This window comes from Spinacia oleracea, chromosome 4 (assembly GCF_020520425.1).
Source record: "Spinacia oleracea cultivar Varoflay chromosome 4, BTI_SOV_V1, whole genome shotgun sequence".
NCBI classification, from domain to species: Eukaryota; Viridiplantae; Streptophyta; class Magnoliopsida; order Caryophyllales; family Amaranthaceae; genus Spinacia; species Spinacia oleracea.
In genome coordinates this window covers 165,283,194-165,305,422 of record NC_079490.1, presented here as the reverse complement: position 1 = coordinate 165,305,422, position 22,229 = coordinate 165,283,194, and the positions used below count along the sequence as shown (strand labels likewise).

The 22,229-nt window shown below is 36.8% G+C and overlaps 2 protein-coding genes across 2 annotated transcripts; one reads left to right on the top strand and one right to left on the bottom strand.

Moving 5' to 3' along the window:
- The first annotated feature begins 8,136 nt into the window (after positions 1–8,136).
- Positions 8,137–9,468, top strand: LOC110805502 (uncharacterized mitochondrial protein AtMg00810-like). Its single transcript, XM_022011113.1, has one exon. The coding sequence runs from the start codon at positions 8,137–8,139 to the stop codon at positions 9,466–9,468; it is 1,332 nt and encodes a 443-aa protein (XP_021866805.1).
- Positions 9,469–10,678: 1,210 nt separating this feature from the next.
- On the bottom strand, positions 10,679–20,383 carry LOC110805511 (ABC transporter B family member 21). Its single transcript, XM_022011130.2, has 13 exons — positions 20,126–20,383; positions 18,437–18,771; positions 18,252–18,306; positions 17,982–18,157; positions 17,236–17,457; positions 16,904–17,142; positions 15,710–16,235; positions 15,076–15,349; positions 13,891–14,729; positions 13,144–13,410; positions 12,548–12,811; positions 11,924–12,217; positions 10,679–11,221 (listed from the first exon to the last, which is right to left on the bottom strand). The coding sequence occupies exons 2-13, from the start codon at positions 18,722–18,724 to the stop codon at positions 10,868–10,870; spliced, it is 3,798 nt and encodes a 1,265-aa protein (XP_021866822.1). The 5' UTR covers positions 18,725–18,771; positions 20,126–20,383; the 3' UTR covers positions 10,679–10,867.
- Positions 20,384–22,229: the final 1,846 nt, after the last annotated feature.

Genomic DNA, 22,229 nt, shown 5'->3' with positions numbered 1-22,229 from the left:
AAGGCCAGCCCAACGAAGCAAACTGGCGCCAAGTCTGAAAAGAGGAAGGTCAGTCAACCCACTACTGAATCCGAATGCTTCTATTGCAAGAAGAAGGGGCATTGGAAGAGAGATTGCTTGAAGCTAAAGGAAGATCAGAAGAACGGAACAATCGTTCCATCTTCAGGTACTTTCTTTATAGACTGCATACTTGCTAATTCAACTTCTTGGGTATAAGATACAGGTTGTGGCTCACACTTATGTTCCAATCCACAGGGACTAAGAAGAAGTAGAATGTTAAGCAAGGGTGAAGTCAACCTACGAGTGGGAAATGGAGCACGGATTGCTACATTAGCTGTAGGAACTTATTATTTGTCGTTGCCCTCTGGGCTAGTCTTGGAACTGGAACAGTGTTTCCATGTTCCAAGTCTTACTAAAAACATCATTTCTGTTTCTTGCTTAGATGCTAAGGGATTTTCCTTTTTTAATAAAAGACAATAGTTGTTCGTTTTATTTTTAAAGAGATGTTTTATGGATCTGCTAGATTAGTCAATGGACTTTATTTATTAGATCACGACAAACAAGTTTATAACATAAATACCAAAAAGGCAAAAAAGGATAATTCAGATCTCACGTATCTGTGGCATTGTCGATTAGGCCATATTAACTTGAAACGCATGGAAAGACTTCAAAAGGAAGGAATTATAGAACCATTTAACTTAGAGGATTATGGTAAGTGCGAATCATGTTTACTTGGCAAAATGACAAAGAAACCTTTCTCTAAAGTTGGAGAAAGAGCAACTGAACTATTGGGTTTAATCCATACAGATGTATGTGGACCAATGAGTACAAATTCTAGGGGTGGTTTCAGCTACTTTATCACTTTCACTGATGACTTCAGTAGATATGGTTATGTCTACCTAATGAAGCATAAGTCTGAATCCTTTGACAAATTCAAGAAATTTCAGAGTGAAGTAGAGAATCAATTAGGCAAGAAGATTAAGGCGTTGCGGTCTGATAGAGGCGGTGAATATCTGAGCTACGAATTTGATGACCATCTGAAAGAATGTGGAATTCTATCAGAATTGACTCCTCCTGGAGCGCCACAATGGAACGGTGTGTCGGAACGGAGGAACAGAACCTTGCTAGACATGGTTAGATCAATGATGGGTCAGGCCGAACTTCCGATAGAATTTTGGGGACATGCACTAAATACAGCTGCACTCACTATAAATAGAGCTCCGTCTAAAGCTGTTGAAAAGACTCCAAATGAGTTATGGTTTGGAAAGCCTCCAAATGTGTCTTTTCTTAAGATTTGGGGATGTGAAGTATACGTCAAACGATTAATTTCAGACAAACTTCATCCAAAATCTGACAAATGTATCCTTGTGGGATATCCAAAGGAAACAAAGGGGTATTACTTCTACAATACATCTGAGAACAAGGTGTTTGTTGCTCGAGATGGTATCTTTTTGGAAAAGAATCACATTTCCAAAATGACAAGTGGGAGAAAAGTAGACCTCAAAGAAATTCGAGTCGAACAACAAACTCTAGAGAATGCTCAAGATGACATTCAAGATGAAACTCAGAGATCTTTAGAAGTATCTGGTGAGAATCATGGTCAATCTAGAAATGTAACCCCGCGTAGATCGCAGAGATATAGATCTCAACCGGAAAGGTACTTAGGTATTTTGACGAACGAGAGCTATGATGTTCTATTACTTGAAAGTGATGAACCTGCGAATTACAAACAAGCTATGACGAGCCCTAGCTCCAAGCAATGGCATGAAGCCATGCAATCTGAATTAGACTCCATGTCTGAGAACCAAGTATGGGATTTGGTCGATTTGCCAGATGGCTACCAAGCCATAGGAAGCAAATGGGTTTTCAAACTGAAAAAGGACAAGGATGGAAAACTTGAAGTTTTCAAAGCTAGATTGGTTGCAAAAGGTTACAGGCAAGTCCACGGTGTGGATTACGATGAAACCTTTTCACCAGTCGCAATGCTAAAGTCTATTCGGATAATGTTAGCAATCGCTGCATATTACGATTACGAAATATGGCAGATGGATGTCAAAACCACTTTCTTAAACGGCTTTTTAACAGAAACTCTGTTTATGACATAGCCTGAGGGTTTTGAGGATCCAAAGAATGCTAAAAAGGTATGCAAGCTAAAGAAATCAATTTACGGATTGAAGCAGGGATCCAGGAGCTGGAACATACGTTTTGATGAAGCAGTCAGTGACTTTGGTTTCATCAAGAACGCAGACGAATCTTGTGTATACAAGAAGCTCAGTGGGAGCAAAATTGCTTTTCTAGTATTATATGTCGACGACATATTACTTATCGAAAATGACATTCCTATGTTGAACTCTGTCAAGATTTGGCTTGGGAAATGTTTTTCGATGAAGGATCTAGGAGAAGCACAGTACATATTGGGCATCAAGATTTATAGAGATAGATCTAAAAAGATGATTGGACTTAGTCAAAGCACTTATATCAATAAGGTGCTTGAAAGGTTCAAGATGGCAGACTCCAAGCGAGGCTACCTACCCATGTCTCATGGAATGACTCTAAGTAAGACTCAGTACCCAAAAACACTTGATGAGCGTAGACGAATGAATGGGATTCCATACGCATCATTGATTGGTTCAATAATGTATGCTATGATATGTACACGCCCGGATGTTGCGTATGCACTCAGTGCTACGAGCAGATACCAGTCAGACCCAGGAGAGGCACATTGGACTGCTGCCAAGAATATTCTGAAGTACCTGAAAAGGCACAAAGATGACTTCCTGGTCTATGGTGGAGATGATGAATTAATTGTTAAAGGCTATACGGACGCAAGTTTCCAAACCGACAAAGATGATTTCAGATCACAGTCTGGGTTTGTCTTCTGCCTCAACGGAGGTGCAGTAAGCTGGAAAAGTGCTAAGCAAAGCACCATTGTGGATTCTACAACTGAAGCGGAGTACATTGCTGCACATGAAGCAGCAAAGGAAGCTATATGGCTAAGGAAATTCATAGGTGAACTTGGTGTAGTCCCCTCCATTAAAAGACCAATAGCCCTATATTGTGATAATAACGGAGCTATTGCACAGGCAAATTAAGGAGCCTAGACACCACCAAAGAGTCAAGCATGTACTTCGTAGATTTCACCTTCTACGAGAGTTCGTTGAAAGAAAAGAAGTCAAGATAGGCAAGATTGGAACTGATGACAACATCTCAGATCCATTGACTAAACCTCTGCCGCAGGCGAAGCACAACTCGCACACTGCAGCTATGGGAATCAAGCATATTGGAGAATGGCTTTGATGTCCTTGTTTAATGTTTTAAAGTTTTAGAGTTTAATTCTTTGTAAAACATTATTGGTTAATCATTCACAATAAATGAATAGAATTCATTTTCCATTTAATTTGTGGTTTATTAAATGATGAGTCCCTTCAATTTGACGAAATATTCAAGATAGACTGTCAGGACCAGTCCTGTGACTAAGAAATGTCTATCAAGTGAACTTGAATGTCAAAAGTTGAAAATGGTCCCTGGTCGGAGTTTTCTATAAAGATGGACGCATAGAAAACGTTAGACGACTAGAATGCAAGATGACTAGTAGTTCTGTTTCTTGAACTATGTGGACATGGCAATATCATAATCATTTGCATAGATACTTACTTTGGGAAGACTAGTATCGGACAGACCTATGAAACTTTACTGTAAGTGATGAAAATCTGTCATAAGTAAATTTCATTAAAATTATTAGACACTAAATCCTCAATACCTGAGTGATTTAAGATTACTTGTTTGAGAACTGCTTACTTTGACGTTGACCAACCGTCGCACCGTAAAAGGAGGCTATAAAGGCAACGCTCAGGTAATCACCTATCAAACGAAGTCTAATCTCAAGATCGCAAGATTGGGATTGTCCTCCCATAAATCGGGATGAGATGCTTAAAAGTTGTACAAGGCTACTCGCACAGCTAGAAACTGTAAAATGCATGGCCGTGCTCAGATGAATCATAGGCTATGATTATCTGCTTATTTGATCAGTTGAACTCTGAAACCGAGAAACACCTCTGGACGTAATAAGGATGTCAACTCTTACCTTATGTTCAATAGCAAGCATCGAGCGACAAAGGAATTAGGAAATGCACACTTGTCCCTAAGGACAAGTGGGAGACTGAAGGAAATAATGCCCTTGGTCCAAGTATGCATATAATGTTAAGTCTAATAAATGCGGTTCAGTATTAATTAACAAGTTAATAATTCAGTGAGATAAAGTGAGCTGAATGCCTAACTAGAGGACGCTTCAGTTCAAGTGGAATTAATGATATTAATCCACAGCTTACTCTTGAATGAACCCGTAGGGTCACACAAATAGTACGTAAACGGATCAAGTATTTAATGGCGTTAAATACTCCATCTATGGATATTCGGAATCGACGAATCTTGGTTTCAGTGGGAGCTGAGATCGTCAAAGGCAAGCAAGTGAATACTCCGGAAACGATGATATTGCCGGAAACGGAAATATGGATCGTATCGGAAATATAAATATTATCCAAGTCGTAGATGTTGCCGGAAACGGAAACATGGTACGTATCGGAAAATATTATTGGAAATGGAAATATTGCCGGAATCGGAAATATTGCCGGAAACGGAAATATTGTCAGAATCGGAAATATTATCGAAATCGGAAAATAATTCCGGAAACGGAAATATTAAATATTTGTTCAAAACGGAAATTAATTCCGGAATCGGAAATATTAAATATTGTGCGTATCGGAAATGAATTCCGGAATCGAGAATTTAATCGGAAGCGTATCGTACAAATTAGCATCGGACGAGGCCTGCCAGACGAAGGCCCAACACGAAGCCGGGCCATCGCCCAGCAAGCCAAAGCGCAAACGCACGCCAAAGCCAAGACCAGGGCCAGCGCGAAGGCCAGGCCCAGCCAAGGCCTTGGGCGCGCGCAGCAGCGAGCTGGGCCGTGCGCTGTGCGTGGGCCGTAAGGCCTGCGTGCGGTGCATGATGCCACTCGTGTGTGTTACTCGGAATTCTAAGGCTACCGGGATTCATAATATGATTAAACCTAATCCTAATAGATAAAGTTTGTTTAATTAGAGTCCTAGTAGGGTTATAATTAAATAGATTTGTATTTTAATAGGATTATAATTCCTTTCCATAAACTCTATAAATAGGTGCCTAGGGTCACATATTTACATCGAGGATTGAAGTATTCAAAGGTAAGATTTTGGAACAAAATCAGCCAAACACTTGTAGCCTATTAGCCGAAAATTCTTAGAACCTTAAGGGCGATTCTAGTTGGTCAAGCTTAAGGCGGATCCGGACGTGCTGTGGACTATCTACGGAGGGACGACACTTGGAGTCCTAAAGACTTGTTCTTGTTCGGTTCGGGCGCAGCTAGGGAGGGCACGCTACAAATTAAAGTGTATGCATCTGAATTATGCTAAATGATTATGTGTAAATAATATGTTTCCTGGCATTAAGGTTTTCCGCATGATTTATGTTTTGTCATATGTATCATAACCTAGCATTATCCTCCCATCACTGCCATGACACTTGAGATTAATGCCTTTGTGAAGGCTTTGAATGTGCAACTTGAGGAACAACACTTGTTTCAGTTCCTTAATGGACTTGATGAAGATTATGGACCCTAGAGAAGCAACTTTCTGATGCAGAGCCCATTGCCAAGTGTTGAAGCTGCATGTGCTGTCCTGCAGCAAGAAGAATCACAAAGAAAGACACTTGGAGAAGTCAAGAGTGAAGGGGAGCATTCTGCAATGTTCAGCAAAGGAATGGCATACAAAGGAGGAATGGAAATGAGTTGCACTGTATGTGGAAAGAAGGAACACACAGCTGACAGATGCTGGAAAGCAGTTGGCTACCCTAAGTGGCACCCACAGTACACGAAACAGATGAAAATGAAGGAAAAAGAAATTGGTGTGGGGGCTGAATGGGGAAGAACAAAAGAAATGAGTGGTCAGCAAATGGCAGCCAATGTCAACACTGAGGAGGAAGTGATGATCACTGCAAGTCAACTGCAGCAGCTATTGAAACTCATTCCAGGAACTCCCTCAACAACAAAAACAACCAAGGCTGGATATGACACAGAAGATGAAATGGATGTGAGCTTTGCAGGTATGATATTCTGCCATAATATATCAAGCATAAACAATGGTTGGATAATATACTCAGGAGCAACTGACCATATGATTTCTGACTATAAAATGCCTGATAATTCTGTGAGCACAAATGGAATGCCTAAGATCAACCTCCCAACTGGTAAAACTGCAGTGATAACTCACATAGGAAACTTGAAATTGAGTGGAAAAATGACTTTGAAGAATGTGTTGTCTGTACCTGAATTTAAACACAATCGGTTGTCTATTAGTAAACTCATCAAAGATAACAACTGTGAAGTGAAATTTCATGCTGAAACATGTATCATTCAGGACTGTCTCACTCAGACAACTAGAGGAGTTGGGAAAGCTGTGAATGGATTGTTCTACCAGATGAGAGCAAAGGAAAAGGAGAATGGCAGGAAGATAGTGGAGAAGCCAACAAAGAAGTGTGAAGCAGGAACACGCTAAAGTGAGCTTCAGTTTAGGAGTACCTAAATGTAATGTAGCTGATTTATATGTGTGCACTGTTTGGCACAATAGACTAGGGCATGCTCCTATGGAGAAACTAATCAAAACTGGTTGTGTAACTAAAACAGGATTTGATAACAATGCAATTTGCGTGACTTGTCCTATGTCCAGGTTTACCAAACTTCCTTATCCTTGTAGCAAATCTTGTGCAAATTCAATATTTGAGCTGATTCACATTGATATATGGGGACCATATAAGGTCATGACTAAGGGAAAGTACAGGTTTTTCCTAACTATTGTTGATGACAAATCCAGGGCAACCTGGGTGCATTTGGTGAAAGCCAAATCAGAATCATACATGATCATCAGACACTTTGTGAACTTTGTTAAAAATCAGTTCAATGCTAGTGTCAAAATCATCAGAAGTGACAATGCATTAGAATTTGATGATGAGAATTGCAGGGCATACTTTGGTGACTTGGGGATAGTCCATCAGACCTCATGTGTGAATAGAGCTCAGCAAAATGGGAGAGTTGAAAGGAAACACGTGAACATTTTGGAGATGGCAAGAGCACTGAGATTCCAAGTAGGTATGCCATTGAAATATTGGGGTGATTGTGTGATGACTGCCACCTATCTGATAAACAGATTGCCTAACTCAATGATTGGAGATAAAACTCCATATGAATTGGTGTTTGGAAAGAAACCAGATTACAGCAAACTCAAGGTGTTTGGATGTCTTGCAGTAGCCTATAATGAAGCATCCAAGCATGACAAGTTTGCCCCAAGGGGAATTCCATGTGTGCTTCTTGACTACCCCCTGACTCAAAAGGGATACAGAGTAATGAACCTGATAACACATGAGACCTTTGTGACAAGAGATGTGAAGTTCTATGAGGATGCTTTCCCTTGTAACAAAGACAAACCAGGAAAAGTGTACAACTCTCCAGTACAACTCAGAATTCCAATCTCAGATGCAGTTGATGATGATGTTGATCAGGAGATTGAAACAATTGAAGGTGAGCAAGGTGAGAACACTGATGCTGAAACTGCAAATGAGAAAAGTGTCACAACTCAAACTGATGAAATAGGATCAGTAGTAGTGCCACAGGTTGTCAGAAGATCAACTAGAGATAGAAGGGCACCAGAATGGACAAAAGACTACCAACATGCTCTAAAGGTTCCCACAGAGCACACTCAATCATTCCATGCTGCAAATGTAGCTGTGACCAGTATAGAGGCATTGTTTGTAGCTTTTCTAGCTAAAGTCACATCCATAGATGATCCTGTTCAGTTCAAACAGGCAGTGAAAGAAAAAGGGTGGGTGCAAGCAATGAATGAGGAAATAGAAGCTCTTGAAAGTAGTGCAACATGGGAAATAGTGGATCTACCACCTGGAAAAAGAGCCATAGGATGCAAATGGCTGTACAAGACCAAACTTCACAGAGAAGGTCATGTAGAAAGGCTCAAAGCTAGAGTGGTAGGTTTGGGATGCAGGTAGGTGTATGGTGTTGATTATGAGGAAACATTTGCTCCAGTGGCCAAGATGACCAGAGTGAGATCTATTCTGGCTGTGGCAGCAATAGAAAATTGGCATGCGTGCCAAATGGATGTCAAGAATGCCTTCCTCCATGGAGACTTGGAAGAAGATCTGTACATGACAATGCCACCAGGATACACAGGGTGGAATTCTCAAATCAAGGTTGATAAGAACTATGAAACACCTCCTAAGACAAGAAAAGTGTGCAAACTCAAGAAATCCCTGTATGGATTGAAACAGGCACCAAGACAATGGTTTGCCAAACTGTCCAATGCCCTGATGGAATTTGGTTTCAGTCAGTCCAAAACTGACTACACATTGTTCACTCAGTGCAAGGGTGAGTCCTTCATTGCTCTCCTAGTCTATGTGGATGATCTCCTCATAGTGGGAAATGATGAGAAACTGATTCAAGAAGTCAAACTCATGCTGTCATCTCATTTTCATATGAAGGATTTGGGTGATGTCAGGTATTTTTTGGGGATTGAAATAGACAGAAGTGCTCAAGGTTTTTTCTTGTCTCAGAGGAAATACACTCAAGACATTGTGAAAGAATATGGTATTCACAAGGAAAAACCAGTGAGGGTTCCCTTGGAACCACACCTGAAACTCACACCTGAACTAGGTGATGTGTTACCTGTGGCAACAGAGTATCAAAGGTTGGTAGGGAGATTGATCTACCTTACTATAACCAGACCATATATTGCCTATGCAGTCTATATTCTCAGTCAGTTCATGCACAAATCCACCACAGTGCATATGCAAGCAGCAAAGAGACTCCTCAGATACTTGAACTTGTGCCAAGGTCAGGGCATATTACTGACATCTGATTCTGCTGTTGTTCTTACACCATACTATGATAGTGATTGGGCAGGATGCCCCATGTCCAGAAGATCCACTACAGGGATCTGTGTTCTGCTGGGTGATTCACCTATCTCATGGAAAGCTAAAAAGCAACAAGTTGTGGCCAGGTCCTCTGCAGAAGCAGAATATAAGGCATTGACTTTAACTACATGTGAAGTAACATGGATCAAACAACTCCTTAAGGACCTAGGACTCAAACACCTAGGGCCTACCATACTGAAATGTGACAACAAAGCAGCCATCTCAATTGCTGCCAATCCAGTTCACCATGAGAGAACAAAACATGTTGAATTGGACTGCCACTTCATAAGAGACAAGATCACTGATGGTTCCATTGCTACTCAATTTGTCCCATCTCAATTCCAAGTGGCTGACTTGTTCACAAAACCTATGTCTATTGGTCAGCTATCTACACTTCTACCCAAGCTTGGAGTTGTGACTCCAACTACAACCTTGAAGGGGAGTGATGAAATATGAACATCTCATTGTGTACATGCTGTTAGTATACAGTCATATTGTATGGTGTAACATAGCTTAGTATATTTCTCTTGCTTTTAACCCCATGTGATCACAGTTTGTCTTCTAGTGGTGTAGGTGTTTTATGTCCTTAGTTTAGGGTTCAATAATCCTAGGTTCTCCCTCTAAGGAGGCATATATAAGTTGTACCTTGTACATTGTAAAGTGTGATACAATAATACCACATTGCACAATTCTTCTTTCTTATTCAAACAGTTCTTGCAAGGTTGAGACTTTGAAAGTCTTCAGTTAGCACTTAGCCATATATTCATAGCGGTTTCATTAAATTATTTATGAATCTGTGGCCATCTTTTTATGAATTGCATCTGATATATTTCGCAAAATGATCAGATTGGTTGTACATATGAGGGGAAGTTGTTAATTCTTTATTATATTTTTTTTTGGCGAAATGAATTGACAGGAAGAGTCAAACCTACTAACGATTGAGATTGATTCTTGGAAATTGACAGTTGAGATCGCAATATTTACCATGACTACCATTTTAGTGTAGCTATTGAAAAGTAATACTCCCTCCGTCCCGGAATACTTGAAACGCTTTCCTTATCGGGTCGTCCCGGATTACTTGAAACGCTTCTAAAAATGGAAACTTTACATAATATTTTATTATTTTCTCACCTTACCTAAGGGCCCACCAATAACCCTACTACCCCAAATAAACATGAAAAAATTCATGACCCCCCACCACATCCCACTATCTATATTAAAAAAAATACCCCACTACTAACTACCTTTCAATTAAATAAGAAGTCAATTATAATGAATTAAACTCCGTGCCGGTCAAACGGTTTCAAGTATTCCGGGACGGAGGGAGTATTCTATATACTCCCTACGTTCTTAAATATTAGTCCTGTTTTGACTTTTCAACTCGTTTCAACTCAATATTTAAAAGTAAATATCTCTAAATACGCATGTTAGAAAAATATAAAAATTTGATATTGTTAAACTACACATTAAGACACACAAAATAATATCTCACTTGAATATGTTTTGAATTACGTATTAGAAAGAAATTAAAAGATTCTCTTCAATTGTAAATAGTGTCAAGATTCCAAAAAGGACTAATATTCGAGAACAGAGGGAGTATCAATTTTATTTTATTTTGATTTATTTATAATTATGTACATCAAAATAAATGTTGGCCTTTTGAAGATGAAGACAAAAAGAATTTGATATGTTAAATAAAATAATAAATATTCACAAATCTCCCCGAATTCCTCCTAAGAGAACTTGGAAAATGTAAACAAATTTAACTATCTCACAAAACAGTTCTACTACAAAATATAGGTTGACTAAAAATAGATAACTCTCAAAAAAACAAGAACAAAATTTTGTGGCAAGGTTAAGAGGAAGAACTCATGTGAAGAGCAACCAAAGAAGCATAAACACCATCTTTGATACGAATTAGAGTTTCATGCTTCCCTTTCTCTGCAATAACACCTTTCTTTACAACAGCAATAACATCGGCGTGTTTGATGGTAGATAATCTATGAGCAACAACGACTGTTGTCCGATTTACCATGACTTGATCTAATGCATCTTGCACAACTCTTTCTGATTCTGCATCTAGCGCGCTTGTTGCCTCGTCTAATAGAAGTATTCTTGGATTCTTTACTATGGCCCTGGCTATGGCAACCCTTTGTTTTTGCCCTCCTGATAACTGAACTCCTCGTTCTCCTACCACTGTATCGTACCCCTACAACATTCACCATTTCACACTATTTGAGTGAAAACTGGGTATATGAATGCATAACTACTATGCATGCTTTAACTATAAGGAGAACATGTCAAGGGGTGATGATAAAGGTCAAATGTTGTCGCAATCTTACATGTCGGGGTTTAATTGATACATATAAGTGTCACATAGGATATGCGTCATCATAATATTTTACTATCAATGCAAAATTTACTATGAAAAATATGTAAATAAGGTAGTCGATATAAAGAAGGAAATAAATTAAAATATTAAGATTTTACTACATTTTTTTTAACATTATAATAGGTTATATAAGTTCAATATTTTAGTTTCCAATTTAAATCATGTCATGTCGTGACACGATTTAAAGGTCGCATGTTATGACCTTTATCATTTTCGCATGTCGAGACTATTAGGCTCCGTTTTATTCGACTTATTTAATATTATCTGAACTTTTATGAACTTTTTTATCTGAAAAAACTTATCTTGTCTTGAATAAACTTATTTGCGTGTGAAAATGTATGAAAAAATCTTATTTTTTCTGAACTTATCTTAGCTGAATTTTATTATTTGAACTTAACTGAACTTATCTAAACTTATCTGAAGTTAACTAAACTTATCTAAACTTATCTGAACTTATTCCGTGTGAAATGAGTCAAAATCTAAACAAAACATAGATTTTAAAACAGTGTTAATACGTACATGTTGTAAGCTACTGATGAACTTGTGAGCATTTGCTAGCTCTGCAGCATTGGTGATTTCTGCTTCAGTAGCATTGCCGCCCTTTCCATACGCAATATTGGCACGTATTGTGTCATTGAAAAGAACAGGCTCTTGGCTTACAAGTCCCATTTGTTGTCTTAGCCACTTCAGTTGGAATTTCTGAATTTCAATCCCATCCAGTGTGATACAACCAGATTTTGGATCATAGAACCTCTGTAAGAGGGCTATGACAGTTGATTTTCCGCACCCACTTTCTCCAACAAGAGCAATAGTCTAATTCAAGATAGAAAACTCAAATGTCTTAGTAGTATTAATTAAACAACTAATTGTTGGCAAAAGAATAGCAAAGGAAATGCAAGAGCATCTTCCACAGAAAATTATGCATTATTAGAGACAATTTTGAGACGGATACTATAACATCTCAAATTTGCCAAAATTCTGTCTAAAAGATTCTGAGACAACCTCATTAAGGACGCCCTATTTCTGTGTCAAATTCGTCTCTAATCATCATTTTTAAGACGGATATGGACTAATTAGAGACGTAATTCCTTTTCTCTATAAAGTTAATAATTTTGTAGAGTTCATTCAAGTTTTAGAACATACCTTGCCAGAGTGGATAGTCAAGGACAGGTCTCGGAAAATCTGAGTATCAGGTCTACTAGGATACAAAAAGCTAACATGTTGAAGAACAAGTTCACCCTTGACATCATCCAAGATCATCCCAGATTCATCGCTTGAGTCAATCTTAGATTTACGATCAAGGATTGCAAATACAGATGCAGCCGCACTCTTGGCTTTACTACTATCAGTTGCAAAGGAGCTTGATTGTGATATTCCTATTGCAGAGAATGCCAACGCGAAGAATACCTGTAGTAAAAAACAAACACAGACATGTTTAAAGGGAGATAAATATGTAGATGGCTGGTGTTAAAAGTTATGATCAAAATCAGTGTGTTAGTCCTTAATTTTAGGAACATGAATATTATTAGTTGTCAATAATAGTAATGGGTTAGTAGGTTATTTCACATTCTGGCATTGTAGTACTCCGTATGTTTTATGAGCCTATAAAAAGTCTTTTGATGTAACTTAATTAACTGGATTGAATGAAATAGTAGCGTAATTTTGCTACATTATTTCCCTCTTTCATCTCTATTATAATTTCAATAGCTGGCTAGTTTGTAAGCAAATGCAATACTGACCTTGAAAACCTCGAAAAATGTTGTCTTCCCATGGGCAACGAGCTGAGCTCCGGCATAGAAACTACCGGCATAGACAAGAAAGAGAAGAGAAAAGGACACACCAAAACCCACCCCACTAACCACTCCTTGTTTCACACCTGCTTCAATTGGTGCTTCACATTTCTTTTCATATAGTTGCATTACCTTCTCCTCGGCACAGAAAGAAGCAACCGTTCTTATACTAGCAACTGCGTCATTAGCAACTTGGCTCGCCTCTTCGTACTTCTTCTGCAGAAATCCAAAAAGTAGGAATTAGGCTTCGTTTTATTAGACTTATTTTGATTGAACTTATATTATCTGAACTTAACTGAACTTATCAGAACTTATTTTGTGTGTGAAAATGTTTGGAAAAAAAAAAACAGATCCTTAGTTCTACAAATCTATAAGTGGTTATAAGACTCCATTGTATTTTCTTTACGTGATTATTACGGATTAAACTAATTTCTACTTAATACTATGAAGTACTATAAATTTGTATGATGAAAGTTGTAAATACATCAGTATTTTTGTTATTTGCAAGACTGCAAGTAGTGTGCGTTTATCAGAACCTTTTTTAGTTATAAATTGTACTTAACGAACCCTTATTTTATCTTATTTTATCTGAAACTATCTTATCTAAACATATTTTTACTGAAACAAGTGGAAATAAGGTGAGCATGACAGAGTTTTATTACTAGACAAAAAAAAAAACCGTTAAACGATTTTTACCTTAGCATCTGCAGTGAATCCCTTCAAAAACTTGACTTGGACATAACCATTAAGGCCAATAAAGGGTATCAGAGCAAGAATAATGAACGCCAAAATCCAGTTCGCGGTGAAAGCAATCACTAAACCAGCAACTGCAGTAGCAATATTCTGAACAGTCAATCCAAGTGTATCTCCAACTAAAGCACGCATAATTGCCGCATCAGCAGACAACCTTGCACCAATTGCACCACTCGAATGATCAGCCTCATCAAACCATCCAACTTCCATGTGGACCGCTCTCTCAAAACACATAGTCCTTATACGTTGTATTAACCTATGACCAGCCACTCCAAAGAACAAGAACTGAAGAGGTTGAGTCACAAGTGATGCTACACCCACCAGTAGAAACATAAGAGACCAGAACTTTGAATCTTTTCTCAGTTTATCAGGTGGTTCGTAAAACATTCTGATCGCGCTTGAAAGGATTATACTGACGATTGGAAAGATGAGGCCATTAGCACACGCTGCTATAGCTCCGAGAATAAGTGCTGGGATTTCAGGTTTGTTGAGAGAAGCAACGCGCCAAATTGAAACTTCATTTGGTTTTTCCTTAGAAGATGATGACAAATCAGTACCTTCTTCCACGAGTTCTGGAGCTGAGAAAGAGTGACGGCTACTACTCACTCTACCAGAGGATCCATGACTTAATGATCTTAATGATGATGAGTTTCTTTGACTGGAGTGTCGTCTTGACATCTCTCCAATATCCTCAACTTGTTCAGACTCGTTTCTTGTTTCTTGCAGACGGATAAGTTGAGAGTATGCTCCCTCGGGATCTTTCAATAGTTCAGAGTGCGGACCTGATTTGTGCACACAAATAAGAAAGAAAGTCTGACCATCAGCATACCACAAATTAGAAGGTGCACCCCGGTTGTATGTAGCTCTACATGCAACCGGGTTAAAAGCACATTTTTACGGTTTAAAAGCATATTTTAGAGTTTAAAAGCACATATATTATTTGTCCTTTTAAAGCGGATGTACTTTTTGTGTAAAAATGTGCTTTTAACGATAAATATGTGCTTTCAAACAATAAAAATGTGTTTTTTAAAGGAGTAAAAATACAAAACCGACTCGGTTGCATGCAGGTCTAGCATCCCAAGAAAATCACAATAGAGAGAAAAAGGAAGCATCAGATAACAAGATTACCTTTCTCAACCACCTTTCCTTGATGAATAACTGCTATCATATTAGCATTTCTGATAGTACTCAAGCGATGAGCAACAACAACAGTTGTTCGGTTTACCATTATCCGGTCTAAAGCTTCTTGCACAATCTTCTCAGATTCTGCATCAAGTGCACTTGTAGCTTCATCCAAAAGTAAAATCCGTGGATCTTTTAAAATGGCCCTTGCTATGGCCACTCTCTGCTTTTGTCCTCCGGAGAGCTGGCCTCCATGCTCACCAACCAAAGTATCTAGCCCCTGATAAGATTAACAACAATGCGACATAAGTTATGTTCAGAAAAAATAACTTTTTTTTCATATGTTTTCACGCACAAATAAGTTTATTTCAGAAAAATAAGTTTTTTTTCATACATTTTCACACAGATTAGTTAAGTTAAATTCAGATAAGTGCAGATAAGTTAAGTTAAGTGCAGATAATATAAGTTCAGACAAAATAAGTCGAATAAAACAGAGTCTAAGAGCAAGATTAGCGCTAGTATAAGCTAAGACTTCCACGTCATCTTTTTATTAATTTTTAATAATCAGATTTTTTTTAAGACCCTTTAAGACTTAAAATAGAACAGAGTCTAAGAGTAAAATTATAGGGGTAGTTTGAACCTGAGGCAATTTATCAATGAACTTAGCAGCATTTGCCAACTCAATTGCAGCTCTAATCTCTTCAATTGTAGCATCATCCTTCCCATATGCAATATTATCTTTAATTGAGGACGCGAATAACACAGGCTCTTGACTAACTAAGGCAATTTTTTGTCTGATCCATCTCAGCTGAAATTCTTTCAGATTAATTCCATCAATTAGAACCTCTCCACCTTGTGGATCATAAAACCTCTCTAAAAGGCTAATTACTGTTGATTTTCCACTACCACTTTGTCCAACTAATGCAACAGTTGTGCCACTTGAAATGGAAAGACAAAATCCACTGAAAATTGGTTCATCAGGTCTGCTAGGATAACTGAAACAGACATCCTTTAACTCAATATCTCCGTGAATTTCATCGATTGTTTTTCCAGTCATGTTGTAGGGATCGATTTCTGATTTTCGATTGATAGTCTCGAACATCTTATACGCTGCTGCTTGGCCTGCAGCAAATGCGCTCATAGAGGGAGATGCTTGCCCCAATGACCTAAAACAGTTAAAGAATAAACTTCACTAATATGTTCCATGCATATAATTTATGTTCAATCCGAATAAGTAGTTATCAAAATCGCGATTCTACTTTGAATCGGAAAATATTCTTAGAATCGAATCGTAGAATCGTAACATTTTATTCTCAAATTTCATTGAAGTGCTTATATTATACTACCTCCGTTCCTTAAAGTTCTTTAAGCTTACTATTTGCACGGACTCCAGTGCAACAATTAACCACTAATATATTCAATTTTGTATTTGAAAAACAAATAAAAAGTTGATATTCTGAAAATTCATAACAAAATCTTACATGATAATGTTTTGATGTATATTACAACCAAAATTTTCATGCTTTGGACACATATTTCAAGGCGTAAATAACTTTCAGGAACGAAGGTAGTAGATGAAATAATAATTGAAATATATAGTTGTTTACTAGCTAAATATCCATAATTAACAATATTTATCTATTAATAACCTTCTTAGCGTGATTCAGATTTACGAGGTTTTCGCTAGTCAAGAAAGAAAAAAGTGTAGAATCGTAAATCGAATCGTAAGACCATATTTGAATCGTAGAATAGTAAGATTCTACGAGTTGAATCGCGATCTTAATAACCATGAAAAAATGAAACTAGAACAAGTTGAAAGGGATGATGAACTCACATAGATCCAACGACGACAGAAATAAGGACAATAAGGACAGTACCCCCTGTGTAATTCTTTTCAAGAATCATCCTTGAGCCAAACCATATAGCTAAAGAATAACTGCAGAAGATAACAGTTGTTAATGCCCCCATCCCCGACCCTGAAGCCACTCCTTCAAGTACACCTGACTTGTAAGCGCTTGCAATAGCTTTCTTGTAGTTTGCAATGGCTTGTTTCTCTCCTGTAAACGATGCCACCTGAAATGGAAGATCGATCATGCACGGTTTAAAAGAAGTAAAGAAACATTGTTACTGAAATTGAAAGTATGTAATACGGGCAGCTGAACTTACTGTTCTTATTGAACCTATAGTCTGTTCTACGACAATTGCCGCCTTTGCATAAGCACTTTGGCCTCTTGTTGCCATCTTTGATATAACAATGGTCATGACTGCACCAGCAATTGCGAGAAGGGGTATCGAGGACATCATGACAAGAGTGAGAAGCCACCCTTTGATGAATGCAATCACAAAACCTGTGATGAATGTTGCTATCATCTGCACAAACTTGCCAACCTACCAAGAAAGAGTCGTCAGTGTAAGGGTGTGTTCTATTTACCTGATATCGCATACTTTTTCTAAACCTATCTTATCTGAAATTGTCTAAACATATTTTAGTTATAAACTAGTGTTTTGGCCTGGGCAATGTCCCGGATTGTTATGTGAATAACAATTAATTAATATATTCTTTAATGAAATTATGTTGGAATTTTTTTCACAAGATAATAATTCTATATTATATTAATATTAATTTTGCAAAGATAACATGTAAAGGGTTATAGCTTAATTGGTTAATGCTCTAGTGTTGGAACTAAAGGTCGCAGGTTTGAATTTTAAACAAACCATATTTCTCATTTTTTGGCATGCAAACCTTTGTAGAAAGGCCTTTTAATATATAGTATAGATTGTACTTGTCCATCCCTTATTTTTCCTGAACTTAAGTGATCTTAACTGAACTTATTATTCCTGAGATAAGTGAAAATAAGGTGAACAGAACATAGCCTAAATATTACAGTAAAAAGTGCAAGCGAGGGAGGTACCTTCTCCCCTATAGCATCTTGTATGAGAACAGTATCGCCGGACATCCTTCCAACAACCTCTCCAGTATTTGTTTCTTTGTCAAAGAATGCAACATCTTGTCTGAGAATAGTTTTTAGGTACAAGCTCCTAATTCTTGCAGCCTGTCTTTCTCCTGTGACCATCCAGCAAGTCACCTCTGCCATACCAAAAACAATTATATGCATTGTTCATTAGCTATAAGCCTATAACAATTTGTAAGCTTACAAAAGTTGTAAAGTTCAGCAGCTTACGAAGAAATGCAGCGATTGCTACACCTATGGCCAAGTAGATAAACTTCAGACACACCTGTATCAAGTCAAGATTGCAGCAGTTGAGAAACTTTGGGAAGATTTCATAAAAATATCAATAACATTAAAAAGAAAAAACATCAGATTTCAAGATAATCTAGTTGATTATATCTTTAAGTAACAGATACCTTAGATACAACATGAAGGGTGTGTTGAGGGTCTTGATTCTCGCCAAAGGCGTCAACCACATCACCGAAAACTATGGTCATTAGAGGCATACATGCACCATTTCCTATTGCACCAATTGTGCCAATGATCATCAATGCCTTATCAGTAGAATCTGCAAATGAAAATAGCTTGTGGAATGGGACTTTATGAATAGTTTCATTCTCCTGATTCTTAGTTTCCTGTTGACTTGGTTCCACAACACTGGAGTTGGAAGTTGTTGCCTCTTCAACTCCATTAACCTTGCCCATTTCACCAATCTAAACCAACTTGGTTTGGAAACCACCACTTTGTCACCCTACAACATTTCAACATTACAAGATTAAAGAACTTACTATATATAGTAATTATGTATGTAACTATGTGTTCAGTACAACAATTTAAGAGTTAAAATTTTTTACCATAAGGAAAACCATGTAGGTTTTGTAATTCAACTCACACAAGAGAATAAAAAATTGACCACATATAAGTGTGACAGAATCCTAAAATCAATTGGTGATAGGTGGAGTAGCTTACAAATCTTATACGAATGTTATTTAAAATTTCGTACGGAGTATATCTCTATTTCTTCGATATAGGACAACTGGTCTAATACTCGTATAACTTGCCCTTTCTTTCAAATTTTGTAAATACCCATTTCTTTTTAGAAGCTTTTACCAATCCCATCCTGACGGTCCGACCCCTTTGTAGGAACTATGACTAATAACAATAATAATTAGAACGAGCTTGTCTGTAACAATGTTGTGGCGTGACACCAATCACTGCCTTAAAGTCAAATTTCCCCAGCTAAGTATACGCGGACTCGTGGCAACCGACCTCCAGGGATACACGACTCCAATCCTTTGGTGTACGACGAAAAATCGGATTGAGAACCCCCTTAAGCAATGCCCAAAACAATGGCAGAATTTGCATTTGTATTGTCGGAGGGATGGATATCTTTGACGGAAATCAAATCGTCAAAGGAATCAATTAACCGTTACGTAAATCATGCAAAGATTACACCACCAATTCACCAAAAATAATACAGTAAAAAGGGCCCCATCCGCACCACCCGCCCGAGCCCGGCGCACAGGCGTGTGATTACTAGGCCCACCTCTCTAGTCTTCTAACAAATCTCTAAAAGACAAATCTTTGACAGATAATGGTATATTTAAAGGTAAAGATTGAAATTTTTTATATAGAGTGTGGGACAAATGACATTTCCTTTCTTTTGAAGCATAATATTGGAAGAAACAACTCCAACAACCTTCCCTCCTCTCCCCATTGGCTGGGTTTAAAGGCATAGGAGGGGTTGGAAATGGTGGACTCGCATTTTCCTTCCAAATCCTTCCCTAAAAAAGAAGGAAAATAGATCGGCCAAACACGAAATGATATGCAACCGTTTTATAAGAAATCTTACGAAATTAACTACAGTAATTACCTTCGTTTTGTTTCTAGCAAAAATCCAAGCTTATCTAGTTCAGGACACTACTATAATTAGAATATACCATAGAAAGAGCCAAAAAATTCTGCTGAAAGCAAAAAACTGGACATACTTTTTCTTTTATTGAAAAAACTCAAGTCTTCAACTATAATTACCAGAAAAAAGTATCCCACAAAAAGAAAAGATCCAATATAAATAAATAAATAAATAAAATAGAAAGAAAACTTACCCAAAATAGAAACAAATCCTTGCTGTTTTCCCCAGTTTTAACTTGAAGCTTCCAAGTATGTGAAATGTAAACGACCTTGAAATTGGAAGTTAAATGAAAAACTCTCAAATCTTAACAGTGATTAGTGTGGGAAATCTGTATTAGTTTTGTTTAATGAGTACAATAATTGGCTTTCAACCCAAATATGTACTACTCTGAATCTTTGATTTTGTTTTAAATTTTGAAAAAAAGAAGGTAGATACCCTTATATATACTTCAATACTCAAAAGAAGTTAACATGTCAACTTGTTAATTAATCAATTTAATATTCACAAGTCCCTTCTCCAACTTTTCCTCAGTCCAATATAAAGATTATTGTGTACGTTTTGTCGATTTTTTAAAAATATATTTCTTCTATTCTCATGCTTGTACTACATGAGAGTTGTGAACTTGTGATAACGCGTACTACCTTCGTTTAGAAATGAACTTCACATTTTCCGTTTTAATCTATTTTATAATATTTTTTTATTTTAGTCTATTTTATACTCCCTCTGTCCCTTAATACTCGGTCGGTTTTGACTGGACACGCTTGCCTATGCATAACTTTGACCACCAATTTCTTTAACTATATATTATAAAAATTTATAAAATATTAATATTTTGAAAATATATATTAAGATGAATCCAACAATATATTATATATTAATTTGTAACATTTGTTTTCATATACTAGAAATAAAATAGGGTCAAAGTGAATTATGTGAATAGTGCAAAAAATCAAAACATGTCAATTATTAATGGACGGAGGGAGTAAAGGTTTCATTGTTTAAACTCAAGGATAAGGGTTCAAACCTTACACAAACCATGTTTGATATTTTTTTTTTTAATGTATATGAATATTACATGGAGCGAAGATCAATAAGAAGAGCGTCACGTGTCACATAAACTTTCTTATGAATGCCTTTTAATATATAGTATAGATATGAAAATTTACAACTTCTTACTTAATCCTTTTACTTTATTAATTTTTTTCTTACAATCACCCGCCTTTTAAAATAATTTTCTTACTTTATCCATATTTTATTATATTTACCCACCTTTTTACGCTTTCTTTCTTTTGTATCTTTCTATTTGTGCAAATAGTAATTGTAAAGATCATTTAAAAATGAAAGTAGTACAACATTATGATTGTATTTACAGAATACTCGTATTAAAATCACACTTCAGTCAGTATAAGCTTATGCGTAACTTAGTAAGGATTAATATGTTGTGGGTGCTTGATTAATACTAGTTTAATATTTGGACTTACATGCTTGAAACAAGACTTTTTTTCTTTTTTTTTGACATTGGAGAAACAAGACTTGAATATAAGATAAAAAGATTCAATTGTTGTTAAATGTATCTTTGGTTAGGAGAAACTAATGAAATCTGATATTTGAAAAAACACAAGTATTAAAACTCTTCTAACAATACTTTATGTACTTCGTATAGAGCACGGAGAATTACCAGAGATAAAGTGATGAAAGTTACTCCAACTTACAACAAATTATTTGCGTCACAGACTCACAACTACTTTTTCTATAATTACATAAAAATATATTAGTTTGAAAGTTCACTTAGATTAAGAAATTCGAACCAAACTAAATTGGGCCTTAATTAATCTACTCCATATTATCTTCTTTAGGTAAAGTAGCATTGTCATGAAAACCTCACTCGTGAATTGTCACAAATAATTTCTAGTCAATTACTCCCCAAATTATCCGGTTTCAGACGTTTTAGTTCTTAATGATCGAGCATTTATTTTGATTCAAATGAGCCACAAAACGATACTCCCTCTGTCCTTTTATACTCGACCCGATTTGACTTTTTACACTATTTATATAATTTACTTTGACCTTATTTTATTTCTAGTATATGAAAATAAATGTTAGTATATAATATATTGTTGGCTTCATATTAATTTATATTTTCAAAATATTAATATTTTTATAAATTTTTATAATATGTAGTTAAAGAAATTAGTAGTAAAAGTTGTGCATTGGCAAACGTGTCCGGTCAAAACAGGTCGAGTATTAAGGGTCGGAGGGAGTATAATACAACTTACAAATGGAAATGAAAAAAGTCG